Source organism: Capra hircus, chromosome 16 (genome assembly GCF_001704415.2).
Source record: "Capra hircus breed San Clemente chromosome 16, ASM170441v1, whole genome shotgun sequence".
Lineage (NCBI taxonomy): Eukaryota > Metazoa > Chordata > Mammalia > Artiodactyla > Bovidae > Capra > Capra hircus.
Window position 1 is genome coordinate 44,113,196 of NC_030823.1, and position 18,669 is coordinate 44,131,864.

Here is an 18,669-nt window from a genome sequence, read left to right on the forward strand (position 1 = left end):
TACAAAGGCTTTGGCATAGTCAAGAAAGCAGAAATAGATGTTTTTCTGGAACTCTTTTGCATTTTTGATGATCCAGTGGATGTTGGCAATTTGATCTCCAGTTCCTCTGCCTTTTCTAAAACCAGCTTGAACATCAGGGAGTTCATGGTTCACATATTGCTGAAGCCTGGCTTGGAGAATTTTGAGCACTACTTTACTAGCGTGAGATGAGTGCAATTGGGCGGTAGTTTGAGCATTCTTTGGCATTGCCTTTCTTTGGGATTGGAATGAAAACTGACCTTTTCCAGTCCTGTGGCCACTGCTGAGTTTTCCAAATTTGCTGACATATTGAGTGCAGCACTTTCACAACATCATCTTTTAGGATTTGAAATAGCTCAACTGGAATTTCATCACCTCCACCAGCTTTGTTCATAGTGATGCTTCCTAAGGCCCACTTGACTTCACATTCCAGGATGTCTGGCTCTAGGTGAGTGATCACACCACTGTGATTATTTGGGTTGTGAAGATCTTTTTTGTACAGTTCTTCTGTGTATTCTTGCCACCTCTTCTTAATATCTTCGGCTTCTGTTAGGTCCATTCCATTTCTGTCCTTTATTGAGCCCATCTTTGCGTGAAATGTTCCCTTGGTATCTCTAATTTTATTGAAGAGATCTCTAGTCTGTCCCATCCTATTGTTTTCCTCTATTTCTTTGCATTGATCGCTGAGGAAGGCTGTCTTATCTCTCCTTGCTGCTCTTTGGAACTCTGCATTCCGATGCTTATGTCTTTCCTTTTCTCCTTTGCTTTTCACTTCTCTTCTTTTCACAGCCATTTGTAAGGCCTCCTCAGACAGCCACTTTGCCTTTTTGCATTTCTTTTTCTTGAGGATGATCTTGATCCCTGTCTCCTGTACAATGTCACGAACTTTCATCCATAGTTCATCAGGCACTCTATCAGATCTAGTCCCTTAAATCTATTTCTCACTTCCACTGTATAATCATAAGGGATTTGATTTAGGTCATACCTGAATGGTCTAGTGGTTTTCTCCACTTTCTTCAATTTAAGTCTGAATTTGGCAATAAGGTTATGATTTGAGCCACAGTCAGCTCCCAGTCTTGTTCTTGCTGACTGTATAGAGCTTCTCCATCTTTGGCTGCAAAGAATATAATCAATCTGATTTCGGTGTTGACCATCTGATGATGTCCATGTGTAGAGTCTTCTCTTGTGTTGTTGGAAGAGGGTGTTTGCTGTGACCAGTGCGTTCTCTTGGCAAGACTCTATTAGCCTTTGCCCTGCTTCATTCTGTACTCCAAGGCCAAATTTGCCTGTTACCCCAGATGTTTCTTGACTTCTTACTTTTGCATTCCAGTCCCCTATAATGAAAAGGACATCTTTTTTTGGGTGTTAGTTCCAGAAGGTCTTGTAGGTCTGCATAGAAACGTTCAACGTCAGCTTTTCCAGCATTACTGGTCAGGGCATAGACTTGGATTACTGTGATATTGAATGGATTGCCTTGGAAATGAACAGAGATCATTCTGTCGTTTTTGAAATTGCATCCAAATACTGCATTTTGGACTCTTTTGTTGACTATGATGGCTACTCCATTTCTTCTAAGGGATTCCTGCCCACAGCAGTAGATATAATGGTCATCTGAGTTAAATTCACCCATTCCGGTCCATTTTAGTTCGCTGATTCCTAGAATGTCGACATTCACTCTTGCCATCTCCTGTTTGATCACTTCCAATTTGCCGTGATTCATGGACCTGACATTCCAGGTTCCTATACAATATTGCTCTTTACAGCATCAGACCTTGCTTCTATCACCAGTCACAAGCACAGCTGAGTGTTGTTTTTGCTCTGGCTTCATCTCTTCATTCTTTCTGGAGTTATTTCTCCACTGATCTCCAGTAGCATACTGGGCACCTGTGGATCTGGGGAGTTCATCTTTCAGTGTCCTATCTTTTTGCCTTTTCATACTGCTCATGGGGTTCTTAAGGCAAGAATACTGAAGTGGTTTGCCATTCCCTCCTACAGTGGACCTATAACGCATACAGACTAACTTCTCAAAATAATGTCAACTGTCATGATTGATCCAATTCTTCTGAAATGCTCCTTACCTCGTACTGAGAAAAGAAAAGCATGTAAGCAAGAAAAAGACCAAGTTTTTCATTCAATTTAGGTCACTGACATTCTCCATTTGTTTGAAATGATAGGAAGGGATTATCATTTTAATAATATTTGATTATCTGAAATCCATTCTAAAATCAACAAGTTTGGTTTATAAATTGCTCATACAGAGGAACTGTGGTGCTGGAGAGACCCTTGGATTCAAGGAGATCAAACCAGTTAATCTTAAAGGAAATCAACCCCGAGTGTTCATTGTAAGGACTGATGTTGAAGCTGAAGCTCCAATACTTTGGACACCTGGTGTAACAAGACAACTCACTGGAAAAGACCCTGATGCTGGTGAAGATTGATGCCAGGGGAAGAAGGGGACGAGACGGACAAATAGTTGGGTGGTATCACCAGAGTGCAGTCCATGAGGTCACAAAGAGTCAGATGTGATTTAGAGACTGAACAGCATATAGAGGAAATCAACAAATCAGTTGGAATTAGCAGAAAAGTCAATTCTTTAGTAGAAGTATTCTGTGACTACATTCTATCACCATTTAGCTTTCAGGATAGTATGTGCTGCTGCTGTTGTCATTATTATGATTACTATTACTTTTGTCATCTGGGTATGTAAACCTGAATAGCAACACCCAGGGGTCATGGCTTCACGAGAGTGGGGAACTGCCGTGATGACTCACCCCCAGGCCGTCGTGAGCCGGTTCCCAACACTGGCTTGTTTGCTGACTTGGTCCTTGACTCGACGTAGAGCTGCTGACCTAGATTCTTGACCTTGTTCACACTGGCACAGATCTGCTGCAAAGTCAACTTAGGGCAAAGAGTGATGACCAATGTTTCAAAGATTGTAACAATGTGCATCAAGAGATACATAAACCAAATACATGGAACTTTTGGTTCTCTGAGGATAGAATAACTGAAATCACCATTAACAGCATTAGTTCAGTCTTCCTCTGAGCCATAGCACAGGGGTACCAAGGAGGCTTTGCATCAACCTGTCCACAACATGCTAGTTTTTATTTTAATTTTATTTATTTATTTTTTTGGCTGTACCCTGTGGCCTGTGGGACCTTAGTTCCCAAACCAGGGATTGAACCCATGCCCTCTGCAGTGAAAGTGCTGAGTCTTAACCACTGGACTGCCAGGGAAGCCCCCAGGCTAATTTTTAGAAAGCACACAAGTAGCCCAAATGCCACCTTCTTAAAGGTGGTATTTTCTTTAAGTAGATCAGAAAGTCTACGACCAAATCAGGTCTTCAAGTCAAGAGCATATACTGAGAAGCCACACACGTCGAGGTTCAGAACCAGCGCTGACGCGTCATGGGTAGCAACACATGGAGAAAAGGCCATGGGCTCAGAAGTGCACTCGTGCCTGCTCACCGGTGCCTCCGGCACCTCATCCACGCCGTGCCCGCTGGACTCACTGGAGGACGCAAGGCTGACCTGAGGCTCCTGTGACCTGCTGCTCCCCAGGCTCCCGTAGCCGCCGGACTTGCTCCCGTGAACAGGCTGTGAGAGAGAGGGAGGCCCATGCAGCCTCGGGTTACACGGCAAGTTAGAGGGGAGACCTGCGTTACCTGGCCCTGTGCTCACCTGCAGTAATCACTAAATTAAAGCGAAAAATTTTGGAATCCTAATGGCGGCATGTGAAGGGTGATGCTGACATAGAGGACATTTCTCTCTCATCTCAGTGATTCTCAAGGGCAGAGTTTACTTTTCTAGTCTGGGGGGGGCGGTATTTAGAGCACAACGATTTTTTTAAAAGCTGTGGTTAATAAATTTAACACAACATGAAAATAAACTCTAGCTCTTGATGCTGAGTTTAAAACAGGCAGAACAAACAAAATACCAATACATACCATACTATCCCCCAAACCTAACAGATACTTCATGAACCCTAGAGATGGCTGGATAGCTTCATTGACTCAAAGGACATGAGTTGGAGCAAAGTCTGGAAGACAGTGAAGGACAAGGAAGCCTGGTGTGCTGTAGTCCATGGGGTTGCAAAGAGTCGGACACGACTTAGCAACTGAACAACAGAGATTTTATGAAAAACCTTTTGAAAATTACTGACCAACAGTTTTAGTGGTACCACTGTTGTGGCCAAACGCTCTGGGAAGCTAACTCACTCAGAAGGACAGTGTAAATAGTGGAGTTGCAGTTTATTACATCAGCGGGTCCAAGGCAGAGTTTCGTCTTGACCCAGAGGTTCTGACCGATTTTTGTGACAACCTTGTATATCCAAAGTGTAGGTACCCAAGCCCATATCCCCAAATTCTTTAAAACCCACTCTGGACAATGTTATTTAATGTTATTAAACCTGTTATTAACAATCAGGTTACAGCCATAAATTCACATTCTAAAGCTATCTGGACATACAGCTTGGCCAACAGCAATAGGTATTATTAAGATTATAGATAGTGATTAATTACATAGGGGACACTGCATTCCTTCTGGCTCTGGGGGGTCTAGCTAGGTATGGGGTCTGCCTGGCCTGGTTTTTATCCGTCCGGGAGGCCTACTCGGCTGCTGGTATTTTATCTCCATGGCCTCCTAGATACACAGTCCAAAAGTTCGCCAAGACTGTAAGATGGAGTCCCTTTTGTTTTAAAAATGGAGTCAGTCCAGTGAGGGCAACCTGCTCCTCTCCTCTCCTCTTTCACCATCAATAAGCACTCAACAAGGTTACTGATTCAATCTCTAGGAGAAATCCTTTTGGTACTTGTTTTCAACAGGTGGTTGTTTTTCACACTTATGCCTCATAATGATTAGAGATAGTGAGACCCGCCACTCCTCCCTCAACTTTTAAAATTAATTATTTCAAAGAATAGCAAAGCTAAAACACTGGCAGCGTTTGAAAGACCAGAATTCTCCCGTTTAGAAATGACTTCTTTGTCTAATTGCTTCCTGTGACTCCTTATGCTGTCTTCAAAAAGTTTCTTACAAAAATGTCCTGTGTATTTAACACAGATAAAGGAAAACAAGATTAATGAAATTTAACTTAAAAACAAAAAGAAGAAGACAAAAATTTCTGGAATGTAGAGGGTAAGGCTGGCAGTTTATTTCTGTGAAATGACTTTACTAAGACTGAATGTTAAAATTAAACACAACTATGAGAATTTTGTGTTTTGTTTTTTTTAATCTCTCACTTTACCTGTAAGAGAAGTTTTTGAATCTGTTCTTGTAATTCTGTGGTGTCTTTGTCATCATTGCTCACCTTTTTCACTCTGGTGGCAAAAACATCCTTGTTTGGTGGACTCCTACAAAATGCCAAGGGAAAGACTGAGTCAAGCAATTTAAGATTCATTCACAATGAAGTCTAAAGTGATCTTTAATAGAATATTCAAACAATAAAGCTATATCTTTACAAAGTAACTCTTCAACTCCAAATACAGAAAATATAAAGCTCATATTCTATTTATGGAAGCAGAGAAAATCCTAAGAAACAGGGGAGACGTTAACAGATTTTAGTTTACTCTCTTCATAGCTCTGATCTTTCCATAATCATTTCAGCACTGTATCTGCATAAATTTAAAACAGTGACAAGTAACCTCCTCAGCTACTGAAGCATGTTCAACAACTACTGGTCTCAAAATTTAACCTGAACTGAGTAACCTACTGGTTCTGTAACTGAGGCCTTCCTTGGTGGTTCAGACAGTAAAGAATCCGCCTTCAATGAAAGAGACCTGGATTTGATCCCTGGGTCAGGAAGATTCCCTTGAGGAGGAAATGGCAACCCACTCCAGTATTCTTGCCTGGAGAATCCCATGAACAGAGGAGCCTGGAGTCGCAGAGTCAGATATGACTGAGTAACTAACAATTTCACTTTTCACTTTTTTTCTAAGAAATTTTAAGACCTTAAGTTTGTCAAACAACATTCAATGCTTAATGTATCTAATCACTTGAGCTACGTAATAAAGATGACTCTGCTCCCATCCTCATGGTGAACATGTGGCTGTCACAAAACCTTCAGTCTTCTTCATATTCAAATTCTAGAGCATCTGAAATCTACTAGCTGAATATCAACAAAGAGAAGGAACTGACAATGACTCAGGACCCTCTATGTGACAGGAAGTAGCCTTGCTTCAAGACATACATCAAGAATAAGCCTCATTTTCTAAACTCTCACAATATGTGAGCGCCATTTCAACTGCTCCACCACGTCCCCCTCCCCCTGCCCCATGCACCATGAGCCTGAGTGTCATCCAGAGGTGCCTGGGCTGCTGGTCAAGTGCAAGTTCGAGTGAAAATAGGACGCCCAGCTTTGTGCAATGAGACTGGGGTATTCCCGGTGGGACCCTTTCTACAAAACGGAGTCGTACATTTAATCACCAATTACATTACTCAAAGGATTTACATGAGAGGATTCCCTGCTGGTCTAGCCATGAGGACTCAGAGCTTTCACTGCCAAGAGCTCAGGTTCAACCCCTGGCCAAGGAACTGAGGCTTCCTCGGTGGCTCAGTGGTAAAGAATCTGTCTGCAGTGTAAGAGATGCAGGAGATTCAGGTTTGACCCCTGGGATGGGAAGATCCCCTGGAGAAGGGAATGCAACCCACTCCGGTATGCTTGCCTGGAGAATCCCATGGACACAGCAGCCTGGTGGGCTTCAGTCCATAGGATCGCCAAGAGGCAGATATGACTGAGCATGCACCTGTAAGGAACTAAGATCAACTACAATACCACAAACTGCATCACTCGGCAAAAAAAAAAAAAAAAAAAAATTCACGTCGCAAGAGTGACACCACTTTCAACAAATGCTATCAATTCAGCAAGAAGAGTCGGCTGTGGTGCTCGTCAGGAAATTGGTTGAGGGCTAAGGAAGGAAATTTGGTTTTCATCTCCTTTTTGCAACTTCCACCCTCAGAGATCGCTGAGAAAGTGACTCTTTCACCGAATGTGGATTTTTTTTCCTTCTGTAATGTGAGAGGTAACAAGCACCTAGCATTCCTCCCCACAGAGCTGCTTAATACCAAAGAGATAATTAAGGTTAGGGTCCCTCACTGAACACTCTCACGGCCCCCCTCCCACCTCAACAGTCACCTTTCCAAAACTCTACTCTTGTGTCACAGCACATGAGTAGTTTCTGTTTTCCCGTGCGTGCTGGGCTACATGGAGGCAAAGAGAATGTCTGTTCTGTTTACAACCTCATCCTCAGGGTCCAGCACAACGCCTGACTCAGCAGGTACTTCATTAATACTTATTGAAGGAATAGATGCATTAAAGTAACTACACAAACGTAACAGATGATTATTATTCTGTGGGAGGTTAATTCCTGCCGCTGCTGCTGCTGAGTCGCTTCAGTCGTGTCCGACTCTGCTCCCCACCAGGCTCCCCTGTCCCTGGGATTCTCCAGGCAAGAACGCTACCTGCTGCTGCTGCTGCTGCTGCTGCTAAGTTGCTTCAGTCGTGTCCGACTCTGTGCGACCCCACAGACGACAGCCCACCAGGCTCCCCTGTCCCTGGGATTCTCCAGGCAAGAACACTGGAGTGGGGTGCCATTTCCTTCTCCAGTGCATGAAAGTGAGAAGTGAAAGTGAAGTCACTCAGTCATGTCTGACTCTTAGCGACCTCATGGACTGCAGCCCACCAGGTCCCTCCGTCCATGGGATTTTCCAGGCAAGAGTACTGGAGTGGGGTGCCATTGCCTTCTCCAAGAACACTACCTACTAGACTCTAAATGCTTTCCCTCACATAATCCTGCATGTGGAGATGCAAATATTGGCATAATCTTAAAAAAACACTGAAAACACTGTAAGTATTAATATGTATTTTTAAGATTTTTTTTTAATGTGGACCATTTTCAACGTCTTTATTGAATTTGCTACAATACTGTTTCTGTTTTATGTGTTGGCTTTTTAGCCTCAATGTATGTGGGGTCTTAGCTACCCAACCGGGGATCACACCTGTACCCTCTGCAATGGAACTCGAATTTTTAACCACTGGACCACCAGGGAAGTCCCTACTCCATATATATATTTTTTAAAGTAATTCTTTCCTCTTTCCTTTTTATAAATTATGAAAGTATGGTATTTACAGAAGACTTGGAAAATAGAGGAGAGTTACATATAGCTCCACTATATATATATATATATATATATAATTTTTTTAAGTATATAAATTAAGATTCTTAGTTGAGGTTTCAATATCAAAGGGTTTCTCTGGTGGCTCAGATGGTAAAGAACCTGCCTACAGTGCAGGAGACCTGGGTTCAATTCCTGGGTTGGGAAGATCCTCTGGAGAAGGAAATGGCTACCCACTCCAATTTTCTTGCCTGAAGAATTTCATGGACTGAGGAGCCTAGCTACCTATAGTCCATGGGGGTCACAAAGAGTCAGGCACAACTGAGTGACTAACATACACACACTCAATATCAAACTCTCAAAAATTAGTAGAATGAATATACAGAGAAGTAGAAGGATATAGTAAACCTGAGAAGCACTGTGAACCAATTCAACATAATTAAGATTTATACAGTTTTCACACAACAGTAGGATCCAAATTCTATTCAAGCTCCCACAGAGTCTAAACTAGGAGACACTGGAACATATCCAGGGACATGAAACAAGGTGCAAAAATTCCATGGTCTAAAGGTACTGAAATCCTGCAAAGTCTGTTCTCTTAACACTTTGGAACTATGCTAGAAATCAGTATCAAAAGATATTTGAAAATAACTCACATATTTTCAAGTGCAATGTGACATATACCAAGAGAGATTTTTGACTTATTAGCCATTGAAAGTCCCTATTCCATACATTTTTAAATCAAAGAACAGAGATAGTTGGAGAAAAAAATCTAGGACATTCCTCTGGTACTGATGGGGAGGTGCTCAGACCAGTCAACAGACACCCAGATGGACACCTCATCAGAGGAAGTGGAGTTTCCTATATTCTTTCTAAGCAACCATCTAATTTTATCTTCATTTTCCAACAGGTTTCCCTATTGGGCTGATCAACATGAATAGCTCTTCTTTGGCAGTCATATTAGCTACCTTAATTACCAGATTAGTCCTCTACCACAAATCAGTCTTATGAGTCAGGGCTGCAGGGAGCCTGATGCTTCCACTAAGGCTGCAGACTCTGCTGAGAGGCTGAACCCTGGAGCACAGTCAGGTCAGAGCAACCTGAGGCCTATCTCACCATGGTCCAGTATCACTCCAGCACAATATTAACACAGGATAGAATAAGCCTGACTGGGAGATCTACTGTTCTTAGTTGCATAAAAAAATACAGAAGACAATTTATCAACCAGTTTTTTCCAGTGTTCGTGTACAGATGTGAGACTTAGACCATAAGGAGGGCTGAGTGTTTTTGACCTGATGCTTTCGAACTGTGGTGTTGGAGAAGACTTTCGAGAGTCCCTTGGACTGCAAGGAGATCAAACCAGTCAATCCTAAAGGAAATCAACCCTGAATAGCCATTGGAAGGACTGATACTGAAGCTGAAGCTCCAATACTTTGGCCAACTGATGCAAAGAGCTCACTCATTGGAAATGAAGCTGATACTGGGAAAAATTGAAGGCAAAAGGAGAAGGGGACTGCAGAGGATGAGATTATTAGATAGAATCGCCATCTCAACAGAAACTGACAAACCCTGGGAGAAAGTGGAAGACACAGAAGTCTGGCCTGCTGTAGTCCAGGGGGTTGCTAAGAATTGGATACAATTTAGCAGCTGAAAAAGAACAGCAGCAGCAGCATAATACTGAAGTTCAGTTCAGTCGCTCAGTCCTGTCTGACTTTGTAACCCCATGACCCACAACATGCCAGGCCTCCCTGTCCATCATCAACTCCTGGAGTTTACCCAAACTCATGTCCATTGAGTCAGTGATGCCATCCAACCATCTCATCCTCTGTCGTCCCCTTCTCCTCCTGCCCTCAATTTTTCCCAGCATCAGGGTCTTTTCCAATGAGTCACCTCTGCGCATCAGGTGGCCACAATATTGGAGTCTCAGCTTCAACATCAGTCCTTCCAATGAACACCCAGGACTGATCTCCTTTAGGATGGACTGGTTGGATCTCCTTGCAGTCCAAGGGACTCTCAAGAGTCTTCTCCAATACCACAGTTCAAAAGTATCAGTTCTTTGGCGCTAAGCTTTCTTTATAGTCCAACTCTCACATCCATACATGACTATTGGAATAACCATAGCCTTGACTAGACAGACCTTTGTTGGCAAATTAATGTCTCTGCTTTTTAATATGCTGTCTAGGTTATTCATAACTTTCCTTCCAAGGAGTAAGTATCTTTTAATTTCATGGCTGCAATCACCATCTGCAGTGATTTTGGAGCACCCAAAGATAAAGTCAGCCATTGTTTCCACTGTTTCCCCATCTATTTGCTATGAAGTGATGGGACTGGATGCCATGATCTTAGTTTTCTGAATGTTGAGCTCTAAGCCAACTTTTTCACTCTCCTCTTTCACTTTCATCAAGAGGAACTTGAGTTCTTCACTTTCTGCCATAAGGGTGGTGTCATCTGCATATCTGAGGTTATTGATATTTCTCCTGGCAATCTTAATTCCAGCTTATGCTTCCTCCAGCCCAGTGTTTCTCATGATGCACTCTACATATAAGTTAAATAAGCAGGGTGACAATATGCAGCCTTGACGTACTCCTTTTCCTATTTGGAACCAGTCAGTTGTTCCATGTCCAGTTCTAACTGTTGCTTCCTGACCTGCATACAGGTTTCTCAAGAGGCAGGTCAGGTGGTCTGGTATTCCCATCTCTTTCAGAATTTTCCACAGTTTTTTGTGATCCACAGAGTCAAAGGCTTTGGCATAGTCAAGAAAGCAGAAATAGACATTTTTCTGGAACTCTCTTGCTTTTTCGATGATCCAGCAGATGTTGGCAATTTGATCTCCAGTTCCTCTGCCTTTTCTAAAACCAGCTTGATATTCATGGTTCACGTATTGCTGAAGGCTGTCTTGGAGAATTTTGAGTATTACTTTACTAGTGTGTGAGATGAATGCAATTGTGTGGAACTTCCCTGGTGGCTCAGACAGTAGAGCATCTGCCTACAATGTGGGAGACCCGGTTTCAATCCCTGGGTGGTGAAGATCCCCTGGAGAAGGAAATGGCAACCCACTCCAGTATTCTTGCCTGGAAAATCCCATGGGGTCACAAAGAGTCAGACATGACTGAGCGACTTCACTTCACTTCACTTTGAGCATTCTTTGGCATCACCTTTCTTTGGGATTGGAATGAAAACTGACCTTTTCCAGTCCCATGGCCACTGCTGGATTTTCCAAATTTGCTGACATATTGAGTGCAACATTTTCACAGCATCATCTTTTAGGATTTGAAATAGCTCAACTGGAATTCCATCACCTCCACTAGCTTTGTTCATAGTGATGCTTCTTAACGCCCACTTGACTTTGCATTCCAGGATGTCTGGCTCTAGGCCATTGATCACACCATCATGATTATCAGGGTCATGAAGATCTTTTTTGTACAGTTCTTCTGTGTATTCTTGCCACTTCTTCTTAATATCTTCTGCTTCTGTTAGGTCCATTCCATTTTTGTCCTTTATTGAGCCCATCTTTGCATAAAATGTTCCCTTGGTATCTCTAATTTTCTTGAAGAGATCTCTAGTCTTTCCCATCCTATTGTTTTCCTCTATTTCTTTGCATTGATCGCTGAGGAAGGCTTTCTTATCTCTTCTTGCTATTCTTTGGAACTCTGCATTCAGAGGCTTACATCTTTCCTTTTCTCCTTTGCTTTTCGCTTCTCTTCTTTTCACAGCCATTTGTAAAGCCTCCTCAGGCAGCCATTTTGCTTTTTTGCATTACTTTTTCTTGGGAATGGTCTTGATCCCTGTCTCCTGTACAATGTCACGAACCTCCATCCATAGTTCATCAGGCACTCTGTCTATCAGATCTAGTCCCTTAAATCTATTTCTCACTTCCACTGTATAATCATAAGGAATTTGATTTAGGTCATACCTGAATGGTCTAGTGGTTTTCCCCACTTTCTTCAATTTAATACTGAAGAGTTAGATATAATTCCCATTCCAAATAGAAACAGACATCAAAGGGAAACTTATGGGCTGGCTGAGAAACCTTCAGGTCAATTTTATATGGACCACAAAGCACAGAGACCAACAGGATATCAGACTATAAGAACAATGGTGCAGGTTGCTTGGGATTCATTTGTAAGGTTGCTACACAGACAGGAAACAATAATGAAGCAGGCGTGAATTAGAAGTGCCGGCAGGCAAATAAATATGAAAGAATCTACAAAAAATAAACATGTACCAAAATTGCGACAAATAAGTGGAATTCGACAGTAGAAGAAAAGAAAAAAAGTAGAAAAAAGAAAAAAAAATCTGATAGGCTCATTAAAGAGAATGTTAAAGTTGAGAAAAGGAAAAGAAGAGAAAAAAAAACCCTTACTCCAAATCCACTATCCACACATAATCAAAATTTATATTTTATTTCTTTCTAATCTTTTTCCTATTTCATAGTGTTTGTTTTAAACATAATTAGGCTGTATAAAAACTCTGCAGGCTGCTTTTCCTATCACCTAATATATCAATTTCCCATGATACATACTTTCTATACAAATTTTCATTGGATCAATATAATAACATGTCAAACAAATATTTCAGAAGTTCCTTAATGATGACATTAAAGCTAGTATTAGTCAATCCTAAAGGAAATCAACCCTGAATATTCATTGGAAGGACTAATGTGAAGCTGAAGCTCCAATATTTTGGCCATCTGATGCAAAGAGCTGACTCACTGGAAAAGATGCTGATGCTAGGAACGACTGAAGGCAGAAGGAGAAGGGGAAAGCAGAGGATGAGATGATTAGAGAGTATCATTGACTCAATGTACAAGAGTGTGAGCAAATTCTAGGAGGCAGTGAAGGACAGAAAAGCCTGGTGTGTTGCAATCCACGGGATCAAGAAGTATCTGACATGACTTAGGCATTGAACAACAACAATAAGCTATCACAATTAAATAACATTGCAGAATCTGTCTTTTCTTTACAAAGCTCTCTGTATTTAGACATTTCTTTAGAATATTCCCATAACAGAGTTACTAGGCCAAGGAAGTAGAAGTAGAAATATTATGAGGCTCTTAATATTTAAAGGCCAAACTGTCTTCCAGAAGCACTGTCAAAAACCTGTTTTTTGTTGAGTTCATGTGTCAACTGATTCAAAGGGGAGTCAATGGGCCTGAGAATATTATTTGAAAAAACATTTTTTAGAAAATATGAAAACTGATTGACTTACGTTCGCACTATATGGCGACCAATGATGAAAGAAACCTGCCGGCTCCATGGGTTCACGAAGCTGGACCAACTGGAGTCCAGTATGACGTAATCCCCATTTTGACAACAAAATCTAATGGGCAGGTGCTCAAAGGGAGGATGGCCTGCATACTTCAAGACTACACAAAGCAATAAGAGAGAATTTATTTAACATGAATGTTTATTACAAATGCCTCTCTTAAGGCACTTATTTGTAAATGTTTTACAATATCAAAATAGAAAAAAATATTGTTTCAATGGTTTGAATGCACTGCTTTCTTGATTAAAGGTAACACTCTAATGATTAAGGGGCTCCCCGGGTGGCACTAGCAGCACTGCTTGCCAGTGCATGAGAGATGGGTTTGATTCCTGGGTCGGGAAGATCACCTGGGGGATCCCCTGGGGGAGGAAATGGCAACCCACTCCAGCATTCCTGCCTGGAAAAATTCCATGGGGGTGGGCTGCAGTCCAGGGGCTGCACAGGGTGGAGTGACTGAGCACTTCCAATGATTACAGCTTGAGAGAAGCTCTAGTGAGAAATGGAATGAAAAATTTAAGAAGATCAGTGAAAAAAAGAAAAGAAAAGCCCTCCTGTAAAGAAGCAGGTGCTTACCTTTTTGGTGCACGGCAAGCATCAGAGGGCGATCTTCTGGGTGCAGGTATGCTAGGATGGATGTCCCGATCAGGTCCTGAGGTAGGTAACCCAGGAAAGGCACGGCCCTGAGCACAGACACAGCACAGGCAGCACATCACTCGCACCGAGTGCCTGTTGCACCTCACACACTCTCAACAGTACTTTTCAGATAAACTCTAAATATGAAGAAAAGGTATGCAGAGATGTTCATTACAGCATTTATAAAAGCAGCAAGCAACCCGAGTGCCTACACTGTGGGGAAAGAGCTAACATAATCTAAGAAGCGTTGGTCACTGGAGGTGTTGCATCAGAATCACCTGCCAAACTTCCAAAGGCCAGATTTGCAGGCTCACTGCTTCCTAAATCAGCGTTTCTGGGGAGAGACTAGGAGTCTATACTTTTCCCCAAGTTCTGTAGAGGTCTCAGAGGGCGTCCCTGGTGGTCAGACAGTAAAGAACCCGCCTGCAACGCAGGAGAACTGGGTTTGGTCCCTGGGTCGGGAAGATCCCCTGAAGAAGGGAATGGCAGCCCACTCTGGTATTCTTGCCTGGAGAGTCCCCATGGACAGAGGAGTGGTGGGCTACAGTCCATGGGGTCACAAAGAGTCAGACACGACTGAGCAACTAACATTTTTCATTTTTTCAGAGGTCTCTTGAGACCCTCAATTGCACTGCCTTTTAAAAAGTCTACAAAGATCATATAATAACATAGACGAATGCTTATGGTGTTAAATGAAGAAAGCAGGCTACAAATTTATACAGAGTATTTAAAAATATACAAAAACAATGTCTCTCAAACAGTAATATCAAATAGAGGACCAGTCACAAAGATATTTGTAGGATAAATGTTCGTAAGAAAATTCTAATGACCAGACATTCAAGATAACTTAGGAAAAAAACTCACTCTGTAAACATTTTCTATGTGTACAAATTCACAAATAGTTTCTTTTTTTCATGTATATATAAGAAAGAAAGAAAATGAAGTTGCTCAGTCGTGTTCAACTCTTTGCAACCCCATGGACTGTAGCCTGCCAGGCTCCTCCATCCATGGGATTTTCCAGGCAAGAGTACTGGAGTAGGTTGCCATTTCCTTTTCCAAGGGATCTTCCGGACCCAAGGATCGAACCCAGGTCTTCGGCATTGCAGGCAGACGCTTTACCGTCTGAACTACCAGGGAAGCTCATGTATATATAATCTTTGTTATTTTCTGCCACATCCTCATGATATTCAGGATCTTAAGTTTCTCATCCAGGGATCGAATCCACACTCCCTGCAGTGGAAGCCTGGAGTCTTAACCATACTTTCTAATGCAATAAACTTAAGCTATTTTTAGAATATCTCTAGCTAAATTTTCCTACCTTGTACAGATTATATTATACAAAGTAACTCACTATTACTGTTTAGTTTCATGATAACTAAATGGTAATAAATGGGTACTAAATCCATTTCCAGATGTTAAAAAAACTTTTTAAAAAGCCTTCTTTGTTTTGGCCTCAATGCACAGTCTGTGGGATCTTAGTTTCCTGATCAGAGACTGAACCCAGGCTCTCAGCAGTGGAAGTGCTGAGTCCTAACCACTGGATCACCAGGGAATTCCCTGGATGTCAAAAAAATCTTAAAAACCAAAATTAATACCTATCGTAACTGTGTCAGATTTTTTCACATTTTTGCTTTATGCTCACCTATAATATGATTGATGTATTAGTTCTCAGATTTTCAGATTTCACAAATAAAGTAAAATTTTTACACAAGCGTGGGGGAAGATGAAGGGTACAATCAGGGGATAACAATGTTTGATTTTTCCAAATAAAGGTATAAAAAAACAACAATAAGCAATGATGACTATCTACTATCACTACTTGTTAAATAACAAAGACTATTTTGATAACTAAAAAAAGTAGGTAGGACATAAGTTCAAAACAAGTAACAATTCTTTAAATTAAATAAACTTAGCTTTACAAAAAAAGAAACCTGCCTTATTTTTCTTGCTCCTTTCCCCCTTCACTTCAAACGAATAAAAATTCATCATAAACTGGGAAGCACTTGCCTAGAGCAGGCAATGCATGTGCACAGGGCTCAGAGGCCAGCGTCTAGGTCTCATTTTGACCATAATTATACACTATGGGGGCTTCCCTGGTGCCGCAGATGGTAAATACAACGCAGGAGACCCGGCTTCAATCCCTGGGTCAAGAAGATCCCCAAGAGAAGGGAATGGCTACCCACTTCAATAGTCTTGCCTGGAGAATCCCACTGACAGTGGAGCCTGGCGGGCTATATATAGTCCATGAGATTGCAAAGAGCTGGACACAATTCGGGGACTAACACTGACAGTCTGTGTTAGTCTTGGATACTGTGTGTCCAAGGTTCACTGTCCTCTTGGGCAGCACAGAAAAATAATTTCTGACCTACCTAAAGCTTTGAAATAAAACATGATAACTTGTAAATCTTAGAAGTATAACAAGCAAGATACGTTAAAATTTTAGACAACACAAATTTCAAACTAACAAACATCAAATGGGCTAATGGACAGATGTCATTACGTAGATGTTATATTAAACATAAAGTTTTAAATATTTCAATTTATTTTCCAAAACAAATTTCTTTTAGGCTTAAAGAAGTACTTACCTTTCATCTATTTCAAGAAAAACACAACCAGGAGTATGTGTTGTGGTAAAAATTCTTCTATCTGCTGGGATTTGAGGAGCTATGAAGAATAGAAAGACTTGTTTTAGAGGCAAATATCTAATTAATTATCCACTTAACATATTAAAAAGGCAACAAACTCTATATGATATGGCAGAAATCTCACTTAAGGGGCAGGCCTTTGAGCAGCCAAATCTAATACTTTTCATTATTAACTACATTTTAATTAGGTCAAAAGGTAAAACCCATGGGCTTCTCTGATGGCCCAGAGGTTGCGAATCTGCCTTAAGTTCAGGGGACACGGGTTTAACTGCTGGTCCAGGAAGAGCCCATATGCTTCAGAGCAACTAAACCCAGGAGCCATAACTACTGAGCCCTCACTTGAGAGCCAGCCCATGTGCTACAACTGCTGAAGCCCACTCACCTGGAGCCTATGTTCCGCAGCAAGAAACCACCAGAATGAGAAGCCCTCTCACCGCAACTAGAGAGGAGCCCCACTTGCCAAAACCAGAGAAAGCCCTCACAGCAACAGAGACCCAGTGAAGCCAAAAATAATGATTTTTAAAAAGTAATACATACTCAAGTTAAATACAGAGAAAGTCTGTGTACATTGACTACTTTATTCATCCCAAGTAATCCAATGGTCAAACCCACAGTAATTTAGAATTCAGGATGGAAATGTTTTATTATACTTAGAGGTTGCAAAATGTGGTCCACTGGAGAAGGGAATGGCAAACCACTTCAGTATTCTTGCCTTGAGAACCCCATGAACAGTATAAAAAAGCAAAAAGATAGGACACTGAAAGATGAACTCCCCAGGTCGGAAGATGCCCGATATGCTACTGGAGATCAGTGGAGAAATAACTCCAGAAAGAATGAAGAGATGGAGTTAAAGCAAAAACAACACCCAGTTGTGCTTGAGACTGGTGATAGAGGCAAGGTCCAATGCTGTAATATTGCATAGGAACCTGGAATGTTAGGTCCATGAATCAAGGCAAATTGGAAGTGGTCAAACAGAAGATGCAGGAGTGAACATTGACATTCTAGGAATCAGCAAACTAAAACGGACTGGAATGGGTGAATTTAACTCAGATGACCATTATATCTACTACTGTGGGCAGGAATCCCTTAGAAGAAAGGAGTAGCCATCATAGTCAACAAAAGAGTCTAAAATGCAGTACTTGGATGCAATCTCAAAAATGACAGAATGATCTCTCTTCATTTCCAAGACAAACCATTCAATATCACAGTAATCCAAGTCTATGCCCCGACCAGTAACACTGAAGAAGCTGAAGCTGAATGGTTCTATGAACACCTACAAGATCTTTTAGAACTAACACCCAAAAAAGATGTCCTTTTCATTATAGGGGACTGGAATGTAAAAGGAGGAAGTCAAGAAACACCTGGGGTAGCAGGCAAATTTGGCCTTGGAGTACAGAATGAAGCAGGGCAAAGGCTAATAGAGTTTTGCCAAGAGAACGCACTGGTCATAGCAAACACCCTCTTCCAACAACACAAGAGAAGATTCTACATATGGACATCACCAGATGGCCAACACCGAAATCAGACTGATTATATTCTTTGCAGCTCTATGTCAGTAAAAACAAGACCAGCAGCTGACTGTGGCTCAGATCATGAACTCCTTATTGCCAAATTCAGACTTAAATTGAAGAAAGTAGGGAAGACCACTAGACCATTCAGGTATGACCTAAATCAAATTCCTTATGATTATACAGTGGAAGTGAGAAATAGATTTAAGGGACTAGATGTGATAGAGTGCCTGATGAACTATGGATGGAGGTTCATGACATTGTACAGGAGACAGGGATCAAGACCATCCCCATGGAAAAGAAATGCAAAAAAGCAAAATGGCTGTCTGAGGAGGCCTTACAAATAGCTGTGAAAAGAAGAGAAGTGAAAAGCAAAGGAGAAAAGGAAAGATATAAGCATCTGAATGCAGAGTTCCAAAGAACAGCAAGGAGAGATAAGAAAGCCTTCCTCAGCGATCAATGCAAAGAAATAGAGGAAAACAATAGGATGGG

General features: G+C 41.5%; 1 protein-coding gene across 4 annotated transcripts in view; it reads right to left on the reverse strand.

Annotated features, from left to right (window-relative positions):
* Positions 1-18,669, reverse strand: part of PER3 (period circadian clock 3) — a 69,671-nt gene that overhangs the window by 33,479 nt on the left and 17,523 nt on the right. For 3 of the 4 annotated variants that reach the window (XR_001919294.1, XR_001919295.1, XM_005690741.3), the window contains 6 exons: positions 16,610-16,688; positions 13,965-14,071; positions 13,335-13,491; positions 5,260-5,365; positions 3,486-3,614; positions 2,790-2,916 (listed from right to left, as the gene is read on the reverse strand). Coding sequence is in view for 1 of the 4 variants with exons in the window: in XM_005690741.3 (XP_005690798.2) it covers positions 2,790-2,916; positions 3,486-3,614; positions 5,260-5,365; positions 13,335-13,491; positions 13,965-14,071; positions 16,610-16,688 (705 nt within the window). In the remaining 3 variants the exon portion in view is untranslated. The remainder of the gene's footprint in view (positions 1-2,789; positions 2,917-3,485; positions 3,615-5,259; positions 5,366-13,334; positions 13,492-13,964; positions 14,072-16,609; positions 16,689-18,669) is intronic. The other variant, XR_001296649.2, reaches the window with a different exon arrangement.